The sequence below is a fragment of the Euphorbia lathyris genome, chromosome 6 (assembly GCF_963576675.1).
Source record: "Euphorbia lathyris chromosome 6, ddEupLath1.1, whole genome shotgun sequence".
NCBI classification, from domain to species: Eukaryota; Viridiplantae; Streptophyta; class Magnoliopsida; order Malpighiales; family Euphorbiaceae; genus Euphorbia; species Euphorbia lathyris.
Window position 1 is genome coordinate 78,001,435 of NC_088915.1, and position 14,683 is coordinate 78,016,117.

The 14,683-nt window shown below is 35.3% G+C and overlaps 3 protein-coding genes across 6 annotated transcripts; 1 reads left to right on the plus strand and 2 right to left on the minus strand.

The window, feature by feature from the left end:
- The first annotated feature begins 576 nt into the window (after positions 1-576).
- LOC136231821 (probable galacturonosyltransferase 10) lies at positions 577-4,668 on the plus strand. The gene is made up of 2 exons (XM_066020791.1): positions 577-980; positions 3,033-4,668. Exons 1-2 carry the CDS (start codon positions 831-833, stop codon positions 4,485-4,487), a joined length of 1,605 nt encoding a protein of 534 aa, XP_065876863.1. The 5' UTR covers positions 577-830; the 3' UTR covers positions 4,488-4,668.
- A 205-nt stretch (positions 4,669-4,873) lies between these two features.
- Positions 4,874-8,801, minus strand: LOC136231819 (G-type lectin S-receptor-like serine/threonine-protein kinase SD1-13). 4 transcript variants are annotated; one of them, XM_066020786.1, is made up of 7 exons: positions 6,927-8,801; positions 6,741-6,848; positions 6,474-6,664; positions 6,196-6,406; positions 5,860-6,097; positions 5,634-5,784; positions 4,874-5,560 (listed from the first exon to the last, which is right to left on the minus strand). In XM_066020786.1, exons 1-7 carry the CDS (start codon positions 8,206-8,208, stop codon positions 5,255-5,257), a joined length of 2,487 nt encoding a protein of 828 aa, XP_065876858.1. In that variant the 5' UTR covers positions 8,209-8,801; the 3' UTR covers positions 4,874-5,254. The 4 variants fall into 4 exon arrangements, 3 of the variants coding, with proteins under 3 accessions (XP_065876858.1, XP_065876860.1, XP_065876859.1); XR_010690119.1 differs by having other exon boundaries at positions 5,426-5,560; positions 5,634-5,798; XM_066020787.1 differs by having other exon boundaries at positions 5,430-5,798.
- A 276-nt stretch (positions 8,802-9,077) lies between these two features.
- On the minus strand, positions 9,078-12,253 carry LOC136231820 (G-type lectin S-receptor-like serine/threonine-protein kinase At1g11330). The gene is made up of 7 exons (XM_066020789.1): positions 10,952-12,253; positions 10,770-10,877; positions 10,508-10,698; positions 10,228-10,438; positions 9,904-10,141; positions 9,678-9,828; positions 9,078-9,596 (listed from the first exon to the last, which is right to left on the minus strand). Exons 1-7 carry the CDS (start codon positions 12,228-12,230, stop codon positions 9,291-9,293), a joined length of 2,484 nt encoding a protein of 827 aa, XP_065876861.1. The 5' UTR covers positions 12,231-12,253; the 3' UTR covers positions 9,078-9,290.
- Positions 12,254-14,683: the final 2,430 nt, after the last annotated feature.

The window sequence follows — 14,683 nt, forward strand, 5'->3', positions numbered from 1 at the left end:
GTTGATTTATGTTAAAGACAACTTGAAAGTTGAAGTCCAGGAAATCGGAATTAGAGTCTGTAGATTGCATCTACATGGTGGTCAAACCCTATATGTTCTTAAGAGTTGAAAAAAATCTTCTTTCTATAACAACTTTATTAAACTTAGGATTCAATTTTCTCCTTAAAAATAGCAGTTTAAAATTGTATTTGAAATGAATATTTTGGTTCTGGTTATATTACAAATGGTTTAAATATTTTGAATGTTGATCTAAACCATGCTAGCAGGATTCATCCTAGCATCTCAAATCCTAATATAAAAAAATATAATAAAGACCGCGAAAGGCTCCCATCTCTCTCCCTACTATGTGCTGCCCTCTCTCTCTCAAGTGTACTCGCTCAGTGTACTCGCTCTTAGTTCGTGGTGATCTGTTCTTCCGCTGCAAATCACATCGGTGTTTAATAAATGTTGAACTTAAAGTTCGTTTTATACATAGAGACTAAATTTATAATCTAGTAATAGTTAACAGTAAATTTTTTACTTTTACCCAAAAATAAAAATAATAAATCAGTAACTGAAAAATTCACAAATCCGAATTCTCCATCTATCACTCCTCTCCCTCTTCTCTTTCTCAACGATCATAACTGTATCTAAAAGACTCAAACTTCTCCTCCGTCTTCACTTCACACTTAGTCGGTACCCAAATCGGGAGAGAAACCCTAATTCAAAAAGGTTGGTCCTTTTTCAACTCCCACTGGATCTGTGCTCGGAATTGACAAATTTGGAGTCACATTTGAGTTTCTGAAAAGATTGTGGAAACAACTAGTATTTTGAGTCACTGAGATTGGAAAATGAGGCGAAGGCCGATGGAATTTCGGAGGCCCGGAAGGAGGCGGCTGTCAAATGTGGTGTGGTGGACACTGTGTGGTATAGTGATCTTGCTATTTATAATTATTTTTAGCAAAGAGAGTCGGATTGAATCCAGACCTGGTCATAGTAAGGTAAAAATCCCCCTTTTCTTTCTTTTCTCGAATTAGGAGTTTTTTCTTTATGGGTTTTGTAGAAATCAGTTGGAACTCGAAATTTGAGCTGCTGGATTTATGTGATCTACAATTTCAGGGAACTTTTGAGCTTGATAGTGACTAGAATTTCCACAATTATAACTCAAACTTTTGGATTTACATCAACGTTTTAGTGGAATTGTTATTCGATCTATGATTTATCTTGAGCTAGATGAGCTGCCTTGCAAAATTCTTTGCCATGATATAGGATTTTCAGTCTGCAATATAGGATTTTCAGTCTGCAATATGTTTAACACTATAACACTGAAAAGTATCAATTAAGGGTGAGAGTAGTTCATTGCAATGAATATGTTATTGAAGTGTACGATCCAATGGGAATTCGTAATTAAGGTTGTGAATAGTTTTTCTTTTTCCTTCTTTAGATCTTTTTTATGGTTTAGATTTAATAGACGAAATGGTTCAATGTTAGCACCAATCTACTGTTTTTCAAATTGGGCATGTAACTAGGCACCTCTAGGTTTGCAAGTTTTTGGAGTTGTTAAGGACTAGCCAAGACTCTGATACCGCTTGTTAGGAATTAGATCGGTTGTTGATTATAGTAAGTTTGATGTGCGGAACATGAAATTAGACAGTAAGAAAATACCTAATCTCATGAGACCTCTCATATATATGCATATTCCAAGAGCACAAGTTCCAAAAGTCTCTGCGCAAATAAATAAATAAACAACCATTGCTTATATAGTCAGTAGGACTCACTTTAACACGAAATTTTCAATTCCTATTCTAATTAGGAAAACCAAACTAAATAAGATTCTAGACATACAAGAGTATTTTGTTATGTACTTTAATTAATTGTGGATGGAGGAGGAATTTTAGAGCGTTGGAGAGTAACTGTAGAATGTGCATAGCGATGTTATACAATTGATCACCTTGTAGGGGCAATTATTGATGGAAGATTTTGCAAAGCGCTTGGAGTAATGATTCTTGAAAATGTTAATCCTAAAAAGATAATATTTTTGGCTTAACTGTGTTGAAATCATGTTTTGCCAAAGTATAAAGCGTTTAGAAATCTTAAAGAAAGTAGAGGGATTTAGAACAGTTTGTAGATGCGGATTTAGATGAGTTGATGATTTAACAGTCAGCAGTATACATTGGGAGAGTGTATTGCAGAAAGAATTGCGATGATAAGTATATTACTAAGCATATTTAGATGCAATTTCGTTTAACAAGAAAAAAATAAAAATAAAATAACAGAGAGAAAGAGATACAAAGGGAGTAGGACCGGATGGCAAACCATAGAGACGACCAGAAAGAGAAGGGTCACCGGAAGGAGAGAAATGGCATCTGCCAAAAAAATGGTGAGAAATAATGATCAAAGAACGAAAAGAAACCGAGATTAAAGGGAGTGAAAAGAGAGATACATACAAGGGAGAGGGAGGTCACCGGCTAGAAGAAGAGAAGAGAGAGAGAGAGAGAAGTTGCTAGCGAGAAGGAGAGAAGAGAGAATGAAGTCACAATGCAAGGAAGAGAAGAGAGAGAGAGAAGTTGCTGGCAAGGAGGAGAGTGGGAAATTGCAAGTGGTAGCTGCCGAAAATATTGTAGAAATGGTGAAAAGGAAAGAGGAATATCGCAGAAAACGAAAGAGAGAAGAGGAACGGAAAGACTGGAGAACAGAGGAGGGAGAGAAGAAGGTGCCGGCTGAAAATGAGAGAAGGAAAGGGGGATAAAGAGAAAGGACGAGATGAGAGGTTTAGGTTTAGGATGGTAGGGAGACTTTGAAAAATGTATGAATTGGTAATGACGGAAGCAAAGAAATTGAGCAGGACAAAAGCAAATATCAGGTAAAACTGTGTAAATAAGGGACAAGAAAGTGGATACTCCACAAAGTCTGAGTTTGTCTTAAAAGTTTTTTCGTCTCCGATTCAGTTTTCCGTGTTTTCCAAAAATGCATGCTGTAATTTTCTCTACTTTCCTGTGTTGGCTTCTTAATTGTTAGTAGAACTAAAGTATACTGTTTGTTTTTCTTTCCAGCAAAAGCTTTACTATCGTGATAGAATTATGGAAGGTCTGAACATTACTGATGAAATGCTCGATGCCAACTCGGTGACCAGGCAACTCAGCGACCAAATTTCTCTTGCAAAAGCTTTTGTTGTGATTGCAAAAGAAAGCAACAATCTTCAGTTTGCATGGGAATTAAGTGCCCAGATCCGCAACTCACAGGTCCTCCTTTCAAGTGCTGCTACAAGACGAGTTCCATTGACAACACGAGAATCAGAAACTGCAATCCGTGATATGGCACTTCTGCTCTACCAAGCGCAACAGTTCCATTATGATAGTGCAACTATGATCATGAGGCTAAAAGCCAAAATCCAAGCACTTGAAGAACAAATGGGTTCTGTTACAGAGAAAAGTTCGAAGTACGGCCAAATAGCTGCTGAAGAGGTTCCAAAAGGTCTTTACTGCCTTGGAATTCGGCTAACTACTGAATGGTTTGGAAATTTAAATTTGCAGAGAAAAATCAATGAAAGAAAACACATGGAAGCAAAACTCAGGGATAATAGCCTTTATCATTTCTGTGTCTTCTCCGACAACATCCTTGCGACTTCAGTTGTGGTTAATTCAACTTCAATAAATTCAAACAACCCTGATAAGGTTGTTTTTCATCTTGTAACCGATGAAATAAACTACGCTGCAATGAAGGCCTGGTTCACCCTGAACGACTTTCGAGGAGTAACTGTTGATGTACAGAAGTTTGTAGACTTTAAGTGGTTGAATGCTTCTTATGTTCCAGTGCTGAAGCAGCTCCAAGACTCAGAAACTCAAAGCTACTATTTTTCGGGGCATACTGATGGCAGCCGGACTCCAATCAAGTTCCGGAATCCAAAATATCTGTCTATGCTAAACCACCTTAGGTTTTATATACCTGAAGTGTTTCCTGATCTGAAGAAGGTGGTATTTGTCGACGATGATGTAGTGGTTCAGAAGGATCTATCTGGTTTATTTTCAATTGATTTGAATGGAAATGTCAACGGAGCAGTCGAAACATGCATGGAGACATTTCACCGGTACCATAAGTACCTCAACTACTCTCACCCTCTCATACGAGAACATTTTGATCCTGATGCCTGCGGCTGGGCATTTGGGATGAACATTTTCGATTTGATTGAGTGGAGGAGAAGAAATGTTACCAACATCTATCACTACTGGCAAGAAAGGAATGTAGATCGAACACTATGGAAACTCGGGACTCTACCACCCGGACTTCTGACTTTCTACGGGTTGACAGAACCCCTAGATCCGTCATGGCACGTGTTGGGATTAGGGTACACGAACGTAGACTCACACGTGATAGAAAAGGGAGCTGTATTGCATTTCAATGGAAACTCAAAGCCATGGTTGAAGATTGGGATAGAAAAGTACAAGCCTCTTTGGGAGAAGTACGTAGATTTTTCTCACCCTTTATTACAACAATGCAATTTTCATTGATTTGGGACATTGGAAGATTTGCATTCCACCACTTGAGCACGTAAAATTGTCGAAATTTTGTATTCAAGTCTTGCTTGCACACTTTTAACAAGATGAAGCAAGCATGGCTGGTGCCTGTTGTAGCATAAATTATTGTTCACACATCAATTTATTGAGGATATAATTTGACACCAAACTCCTACCAGTTGCATTATTTCTAGGTTCAATCTGTATGGTAGATTTTAGCAATGTGCTCAACTTGTAAGGGAGCTCATTCCAGACATAGATATTACATTATTGTTTGCAATATCAGTGTTAATGTTTCCTTCTTTCTTCCACTTACTTTTTAGGAAATAATAGGGTATAATTTACCCTGATTTTTTGTTTTTTGTTTTTCTTTTTGATGAGAAAAAGTATACTATTGAGAACACTAACAAATTGAGCTATCACAGTATTTACATTAAAAGGAATGTGCCTAAAAATACAATTATTTCTAGCCCGTCTCGATCTAGTGACCATAGTAAAAAAATTGCACCGTCTGTGAACTTCTGCCCAAACCAAGGATGAACAAGAACAACTGAAAAACAAATGCTCTATAGTTTCAGGACATTGATTACAAAAACAACAGAGGATTCAATCTGGAATCCTATCGAGCCAGTCTCGATGTAATAGCTAATCTCCCTTAAATAGCAAGCCACACTATGAAACTATGTCTAGGACTTTACCCTTGTTCTATTCACAAAAATCCTTTCCAGAATATTTTTTCCTGATTATGCTCAACAAAATATCTATCGGCCACCAACAACCGTGATTGTGACCATGTTAGCAGACCATTTCTTCTGTCTCTGCGAGGAATCGGTATGCAACTCAATATGCCTTTCTGCAAATGCAGGCTGCTTGGGAAATGGAAGATCCACAATTTCACTATTTAGCATTGATATAACAGTTGATACATTTGGCCTATCTTTAGCAAACTCCTGCACACACAGCAATCCCATATTTATGCATCTCAAGATTTCTTCTTCATTGGATAGATCAGAAAGTATTGGATCTTTTAAAGCTGTTGCATTGCCTTCAACCCACAGCTTCCATGCCTGCAGAAATCAACATTTAATTCCGTCCAAAATTGAAAAATGAAGTTGCAGATAAGCGATAGGGTGGCCTTACAAATCCTAAAAGGCTTAAAGCTTCATCATTATCATAAAAGCTAGTGTTTCTTCTCCCGCTAACAATCTCTAATAGCAAAACTCCGAGGCTGAAAACATCGGATTTTTCTGAAAATCTTCCTTCCATTGCATATTCAGGGGACATATAGCCACTGTCATGTCATTACTAAATTGCATCAAGGATTGATTTCCAAGCTCATAAAACAACATATCAGAGCAGTACTTACTAGGTCCCGACAACCCTTTGGGTGTTCGCTTGATCTTCATTGACTCCAAAAATTCTGGCCATTCCGAAATCTGATATTTTAGGATTCAGTTGTTGGTCTAAAAGGATGTTACTTGCCTTGAGATCTCTATGAATAATTCTTAATCTAGAGTCCCTGTGAAGATAAAGAAGACCTCTACACATTCCTTCAATAATGTGAAAGCGTTTTCTCCAATCTAGAAGCTGTTTTCTGTGTGGATCTATGCAAATTGCAGACAATGTCTTAGCAGTAAGTTTAAACAAAGATTTGATGTTGCAATTTTGAAATACAGATGGTAGAAAGGGAAATAGCTCTAACCAAAAAGGAATGCATCCAAACTTTTATTTGGCAGGTGTTCATACACCAACATCTTTTCTTCTCCTTCAACACAACAACCAAAGAGTCGAACGAGATTTCGATGTTGCAGTTTTGATATCACTACAACTTCGTTTGTAAATTCTTCCACTCCTTGCGCAGATGCTCTTGATAGTCTTTTTACTGCTATTTCCTGTCCATCTTGCAGTATTCCCTGAGAAATCCCATTAATTAGCTTCTCATTTCGACAACTTTTAACTCCATTAGAACATTAGTATTACCTTGTAAACTGGGCCAAACCCTCCCTGTCCAAGCTTGTTCGATATGTCGAAATTGTCAGTTGCAACAATCAGCTTCTGTAAATTGAACAGCGGCAGTTGTTGAAGTGTAACGTGGTTCATATTGTCTCGAAATTTCTCGTGTTTTTCGGTCCGTTGATTTGATAATACCCCCCTGTCTTTCTTCTCCCTTTCTGTTTAGTTAGAATGATTGCATTTAATTCTTTTCTATGAATGTGAGAATTCAAGTCAATGCAATCAGCAGTTTACCTCTACAAGTAGCCATCCATCTGCATATAAACAGTATAGCAGTGAACAAAACAATTGTTCCTGCTAAAACTGATAGTCCAATAGCTACTTTTATGTTCCTCTTGCTATCTGCAAACAAAATAAATAAAATAACTACCAAATTCCTTTTAGCAGAAAGAATTCAGTTTCTTCAAGGGTAGAAACTACCAAATTCTGAATACGAAAGGCGGACATATAGATCTGCACCGCCACTGGGGAACTGCTGTAAATCGATTAAGTGTCGAGTCCATTGCATACAACCGAAATCAGTATAATATGAATAAGCAACACAGGAACAATTACTCAAGCAATCTTGTTCACATTCTTGCTCAAGAGAAGTAGACCACTGAGCAAAATCGGGCACTTTCACCTTTTCCAGCTTTAGAAAACCATCCTTTTTCCGCAATTCAGTTCCATTGTTTATGATCCCACACTGCAATGATCTTCCTCTTGCACAACCAGCAGTCCAATTCCCTTTACCCCATTCGTCTGCATTTTTTGGTTCGAACCCTCTCAAACAACTGCAGATTGGTGAATTCTGCCTATTACAAACTCCATTAAGCCCACATGTGCCATAAACATCACATTCATGTTCTGGAACTGCCCAAATATTTTCCCAACTCATTGTTCTGTTATCCCAAAAACTGTGTGCAACTTCTCCATTAGGATTCAAAACAGATTTCTGAAGAAGAGAATTATTCGTAGAAGTGAATCCGAAAGAAAAAGCACCATTTTTACTATCTCTAGCAAGAGTATATCCTTCAAGATAAACAGAATACATATCAGGAATTCCAATGAAGATCTGACCATTCCATGGACCACTTCTCCAATAAGGACTACTTCTGTTCCAAATCAAAAGTTGAGGAGTTTCTAGAAGATCAATTCCAGCAGAGAAGCTTCCGATGGATGGATCAGAAGGGCTTTTCCAAGAAGTTAGCGTCGTCTTCTTTCCAGTTTCTTCATCTGCAGTAACTCTCATGTCCTTGACTAATACATTCAGAGGTTCCTGAAAACTCTCCCATCTGCTGTTTCCAGTGATGGAATCAAGCAAGACAAGGTTTCCATCATTCTTAAGCTCTGCAGTTGAATTTCCTACTACTCCAATCGAAACATTGGAAGACCATAGAATCTGATCTTGTCCATTCAAGACAACAAGATTCCCGTCTTCAGATACTTTGAGAATCCCAGAAGAATCTGTGAGGGGCTTGTTTCTGTTGGCTACCCAAATTGGAGTAAATACCGAAATCTGATTGTACCATATTCCTAAATATCTATTTGTGGAATTTTCAGGGCTGAAAAATCCCAATTTGAAAGTATTTCCTCGAGAGACTAGAGCTTCAGAATCTCGGATGAACTGAGATGATGTAATAGTCTCTATTGCAGCAACAAAACCCATAGAACTCTGTATTAAAATAGCAACTGCTAAAATAATGCAGCCATGGATTCCCATAACTATGCTTTCTTCTGTCGATGCAAGAAATAAGGTTTTCTCTTCTTTGCTTTCATTTCTTTGTCAAAAGTTGTAGTTAGAAAGAAAGGTACGTTTTGATCATTCATTGCTTCATCTTCATCATTTTCATTTTAAAAATCAGATTTCAGTTACAGGCTTACATCATCCTTTGAACAACAAAATAAAAAATTAGATAAGTATTTTGAATGTGTCATACATTACATATTATAATTAAGGGTAATTAATTTATTAGTCCCTATATTTTGACAAAACACACTGTTTAGTCCATGTGTTTTAAAAAACACACGGTAAGGTTCCTAACCTTTTTCTCGGTGAACGGTTTAGTCTTTCCGTCTATTTATTAGATTTTTTACCGTTTATGAATTCAGAAATGACTAAATTACCATTTACTAATTATCAGTCAAAAGCAATTCACACCTCTATATCTTTCTCTCACAAAAAAATGAAGAAATAATTGAATCCCTAACCCATAATCGAATCACTCATGCTCACTCTTCCTGTTTGAATTAAAATTGCTTTTGATTTTGAGGTGTTTGGTTCTATGATTGATATGTGGTCAAGGGTAGTTAAGGCATTATATTTTTATTTTAAATAGATTTTGACTCAAATTCAAATTGACTAACAGAATCTTCATGAGAGTATAACGACAGGATTAAACAATTCATCGAGAAAAAAGTTAGGGACTAAACAGTTCATCGAGGAAAAGGTTAGGGACCTTACCGTGTGTTTTTGAAAATACAGGGACTAAACAGTGTGTTTTGTCAAAATATAGGGACTAATAAATTAATTACCCTATAATTAAAGAAGAGAATTATCTCATACTTATAAATGACTCATCATTTTTATGCTTATTCAATGTGGAATACTTAATGTTCATCAATAGATAAAATAGGAGAAGATACAAGGAAGTCTAAGATCTCAAGTTCAACACCAACATCTCCTTGTTTAGTTCCATCTTCTGATTTGTGATGTGAAGTGCTCAATGAAATTTCGGTATGCGCCTCTAAGAGAATAATTTCAGAGAGAGATGTCGGGTGACCGGCTTCTTAAGTCATTAAGTTCTATCGACCATCAACAACTGTGATTGTGACGACGTTAGCAGAACATTTCTTCTGGTTCTGCGAGGAATCTGAATCCAACCCAATTTGCCTTTCTGAAAATGCAGGCTGCTTGGGAGATGGAAGATCTACAATTTCACTATTTAGCATTGATATGACAGTTGATACATTTGGCCTATCTTTAGCAAACTCCTGCACACACAACAATCCTACATTTATGAATCTCAAGATTTCTTCATCATTGGATGGATCGTTAAGTATTCGATCTTTTAAAGCTGCGGCATTGCCTTCAATCCACAGCTTCCATGCCTGCAAAACACAACATTTAATTCAGTCCAAAATGTATGATATGAAAAATGGAGTAGCAGATAAGTGATGGGGTAGGCTTACAAATCCTAAAAGGCTTAAAGCTTCATCATTATCATAAAAGCTAGTGTTTCTTCTCCCGCTAACAATCTCTAATAGCAAAACTCCGAGGCTGAAAACATCGGATTTCTCTGAAAATCTTCCTTCCATTGCATATTCAGGGGACATATAGCCACTGTCATGTCATTATTAAATTGCATCAAGGATTGATTTCCAAGCTCATAAAATGATATATCACAGCAGTACTTACTAGGTCCCGACAACCCTTTGGGTGTTCGCTTGATTTTCATTGACTCCAAAAATTCTGGCCATTCCGAAATCTGATATTTTAGGATTCAGTTCTTGGTCTAACAAGATATTACTTGCCTTGAGATCTCTATGAATAATTCTTAATCTAGAGTCCCTGTGAAGGTAAAGGAGACCTCTGCAAATTCCTTGTGCAATGCAGAAGCGTTGTCCCCAGTCTAGAAGTCGTTTTCTTTGCGGATCTATCGAAATTGCAGTGAAAAACGATCAATCCTTGATAAGCTTAAACAAAGATGTTATGCTGCAGAGTTGAACAGAAAGGACTAACCAAAGAGAAAGGCATCCAAACTTTTGTTTGACATGTATTCATAAACCAACATCTTTTCTTCTCCCTCAACACAGCAGCCAAAGATACGAACGAGATTTCGATGTTGCAGCTTCGATATGACTACAACTTCATTCATAAACTCTTCAAATCCTTGTCCAGATGCTCTTGAAAGTCTTTTAACTGCTATTTCCTGTCCATCTGGAAATTCTCCCTGAAAATTAGCAGTTTAATTTACAATTATGAAACTCCATTTGAATGAATGGATAATAGCTACCATTACCTTGTATACGGGGCCAAAACCGCCTTGCCCAAGCTTATTTTTAGTATGAAAGTTGTCTGTTGCAGTGACCAGTTTCTGCAAAGTGAATACCGGTAATTCCTGGAGTTTAACCTGGTTTATGTTGTCTGCATCGGAAAATGTTGTGTGATTCGTTTCATTTAATAACGTGTTCTTGCTTTTCTTCATACTTCCTGTTGAGTTCGATTGAAAAATTATTAATTACGCCAAGTTCATTTCACACCAAAAATTAGCATATTTTTACCTATATGCTTAGCCAGCCATCTCCATAAAAGATAAGCAACAATAAGAATGCATATGATTCCTGCTGAAACTGTTACTCCAATAATTGTTTTTATTTTCCTCTTGTTCTCTGCAAACAAAAGTAGTAACTTCATTTATGTGCAAATATATAAAGAGAAATCTAACAAGGAGTGAATCAACTACCAATTAGTTCTTCATAGGCAAGGCGGATAAAAAGGTCTGCACCTCCCATCGAAAATGTTTGCGTGTCGATTAAGTTTACAGCCCATGACATACAACCAAGACCAGTATAATATGAATAAGCAACACAAGAACAGTTGTTCAAGCAAGCTTCTTTGCAGTGCTGTTCATCGGAAGTCGACCACTGGGCGAAATCCGGGACTTTCATTGTCTCGAGTCTCAAAAACCCATCTCCTTTTCCCACTTCAGGATCATTCCATAGTCTATCACATTGCAAAAGAGTTGTTCTAACACAACCACCAATCCAGTTTCCAGTATCCCATTCGTCTGTGTTTTTCGGTTCAAAACCTTTCAGACAACTACAGATTGGTGAATTCTGTGGATTACAGACTCCAAAAACTCCACATAATCCATACACGTCGCATTCTGTTCTTGGAAGTTTCCAATCAGAATCCGGAATACTCTTTTTCCCGTTGAGAAAAATATTTTCCATCAGTTCTCCTTCATAACTCAAAACATAGTCCCTAACAACGGATTGATTTACATAATTGAAACTCATAGAAACAACTCCATTTGCATCTGGAACAACATTGAATCCGGAAAGGTAAACGGAATACATATCAGGAACTCCAATAAAGGTCTTACCATTCCATGGACCACTCCTCAAATAAGGACTGCTTCCATTCCAAACAAAAAACTGAGGAATTCCAAACGGATCAATTCCAGCTGAGAAGCTTCCAACGGATGGATCCGAAGGGCTTTTCCAAGAAGTTAGCAACGTCTTCTTTCCGGTTTCTTTATCAGAAGTAAGTCTCATGTCTTCAACTAATACATTACAAGGTTGCTGAAAACTCTCCCAAATGGTGTTTCTAGTGATGAAATCAAGCAAGATAAGGTTTCCGTTATCGTTAAGCTCCGCAGTTGAATTTCCTACTGCTCCAGTTGAAACATTAGAAGAAGACCATAGAATCTGATCTTGTCCATTTAAGACAATAAGATCCCCATCTTCAGATACTTTGAGAATCCCAGAAGAATCAGTAAGTGGCTTGTTTCTGTTAGCTACCCAAATTGGAGTAATTACAGAAATCTGATTGTACCATATTCCTACATATCTATTTGAGGAATTTTCAGGGCTGAAAAATCCCAATTTGAAGATACTGCTTGGAGAGATTAGAGATTCAGGATCTTTGATAAATTGAGTTGATGTTATAGTATCTATGGAAGCAACAAAACCCATATGAAAACTAAGAACTGCTATAATTATGTAGCCATGGATTCTCATAACTATGCTTTTTTCTTCTGTTGATGCAGCAAAAAAGGTTAGTTTTTTGTCAAAAGTTTTAGGGTTTGAATATTTTAATACCATCCTTGTAAGTCAAATCTCTAGAATGAAAGCTACGTTTTGATCAATCAATTCATACTCTTCAAATTATAAGTTGATTCCTGGAAACTTCAAACTTCAACTTGAGGGGTCTGTACATACATTGACTGCTTATATAGATATTAGATCAATTCACATCAGATCTTCCAAACAAGTTTATTGATAAATCGAAATAATTTTGTGTATTTTGGCAGGTTGTTTATATTGTTTAATAACTTAGTATAAAATTACAACTAAGTCATATCACTAAACTTAATTCTTACTATGTCATTATTCTCTATATATTATGATTTTACATCATAATTTAAAAAATCTAGACTCCAATTCATAAATCATAAACATTAGAAAACATATTCTAGACTTCTAATTTATAAATTCTAATCCTTAAAATATATTAAAAGTACTGATTTTACTAGTTTGACATAATCGAAAATTATGATTTGATATAGTTGTAAATAGTTTTTAAAACATGAATTTCTGTGTAATTTTCCCATAGGGTAAAATACATGAATATCATAATGAAGTAAAAAATTACACTAAGTCATATCATCAAATGTAATTCTTAATATGTCATTATTCTCCATATATTATGATTTTATACCATAATTTAAAAATTCTAGACTCCAATTCATAAATCATAAACCCTAAATAATATATTCTAGATTTATAATTTATAAATTCCAATTTTTAAAATATATTAAAAGTACTGATTTTACTAGTTAGACATAATCTAAAATCATGACTTGACATAGTTGTAAATAGTTTTTAAAAGATGAATTTCTGTGTAATTTTCTCTAAATCATTCTAGTGGGACGAGGATCTCTATTTCCATCCCATGTGGATCCTCATCGCTATCCCCAGGGATTGAGAATCCACTAATAGTCGAAAAATATTGAAAATTTTATAGAACTGTGTACAAGGTTTTAAGTTTTATGTAAAAACCAAAAAATATTAATTTAACATCTATAAATCATGAGACCACTACAAACATCGTCTTTCTGCAAATTCTGGATCCATTACTGGTCACCTCATAAGAATTCTCTACAGAGGTCCTTAAATTCACATATTTATATGAATTTTTAGAGCTTTATTTTAATACTTGCATTATATCTATTGATTTTTTATATTTCATAGAATTATATATGATTTTTTAAAAAACTTTTAGAGATAAGGATAAAAGTAAGATGTGATGACTTATTATCCCATGTTTGGTACGTAGGACATAGATAGCGATAAAATAATTCATTTTACTATGTTATCCCTATCCAAATTTAAATAGACACATATATTATTGTAGTATTAATGTGAAATAAAATTAATTAAATTTAATCTATCATCTTAACTTAAATACTTGGAACACTATATTAAATTTTCAAAACTGAAATAACTAATATATTTAAAATGATAGATTAAATTTAATTAATTTCATTCTACATTGATACTACAATAATATATGGCCAAACTTACGTTTTTAAAAGTTCACAATTAAAATTAAGTTGAGAAATATTTGGAATATTCTACTGAATTTTCAAAACAAAACAAATAGAATAAAGGGATAAGGTGCAAAAATACCCCTAATTATAGCCAAGAGCAATTTTACCTGTAACGTCTAAAATGGTATAATTTTATCCCTAACGTTGGCAGTTAAGAGCAATTTTACCCCTAACGTTGTCAAGTTGTGTCAATTTTACCCCTTCTCGGTTATGAATCTTGTCATTTACACACATGTGGATCGTTTTATCACTTATTAGTAACAAATCATAAACATATGACTAGACGCGATATTTTTTTAATTAAAAATTAAAAAAACATACTGTTTTTTTTTTGTACGAGAGTGATAAAAAAAATTCATAATTTTTCACCGAATTTATAAATATTCATCTCCAATTCTATTATTAAATTACAGAAAATATGATTTTTTTTTTAAATAAATTGATATGCAATTGGTGTATAATAAGCAACAAAATATATGTGTTTTATAATAATGTCTGAAATTGATTCAACTTGACAACTTTAAAAGTAAAATTGCTCTTGGCTAACAACGTCAGAGGTAAAATTGCACCATTTTAGACGTTAGGGTAAAATTACTCCTAGCGGTAAACGTTAGGGGTATTTTTGCACCTTATCCTTGGAATAAATAATAAAATCCGAGGGACAAATTAGACTTTTTCATCTAAATAAGTTATCCTCATGTTTGATACTACCTCCTCTAGGTATAACTTTAGTGGGATAAGGAGCTTATCCCTCTTTTATCCACCTTCGTATCTTCCAAACAAACATGAGATCCGTTATCTCATTTTCTTTATCTCTATCTCACATTCTATATCCTCTCCAACAAACACCCGGTTATATCA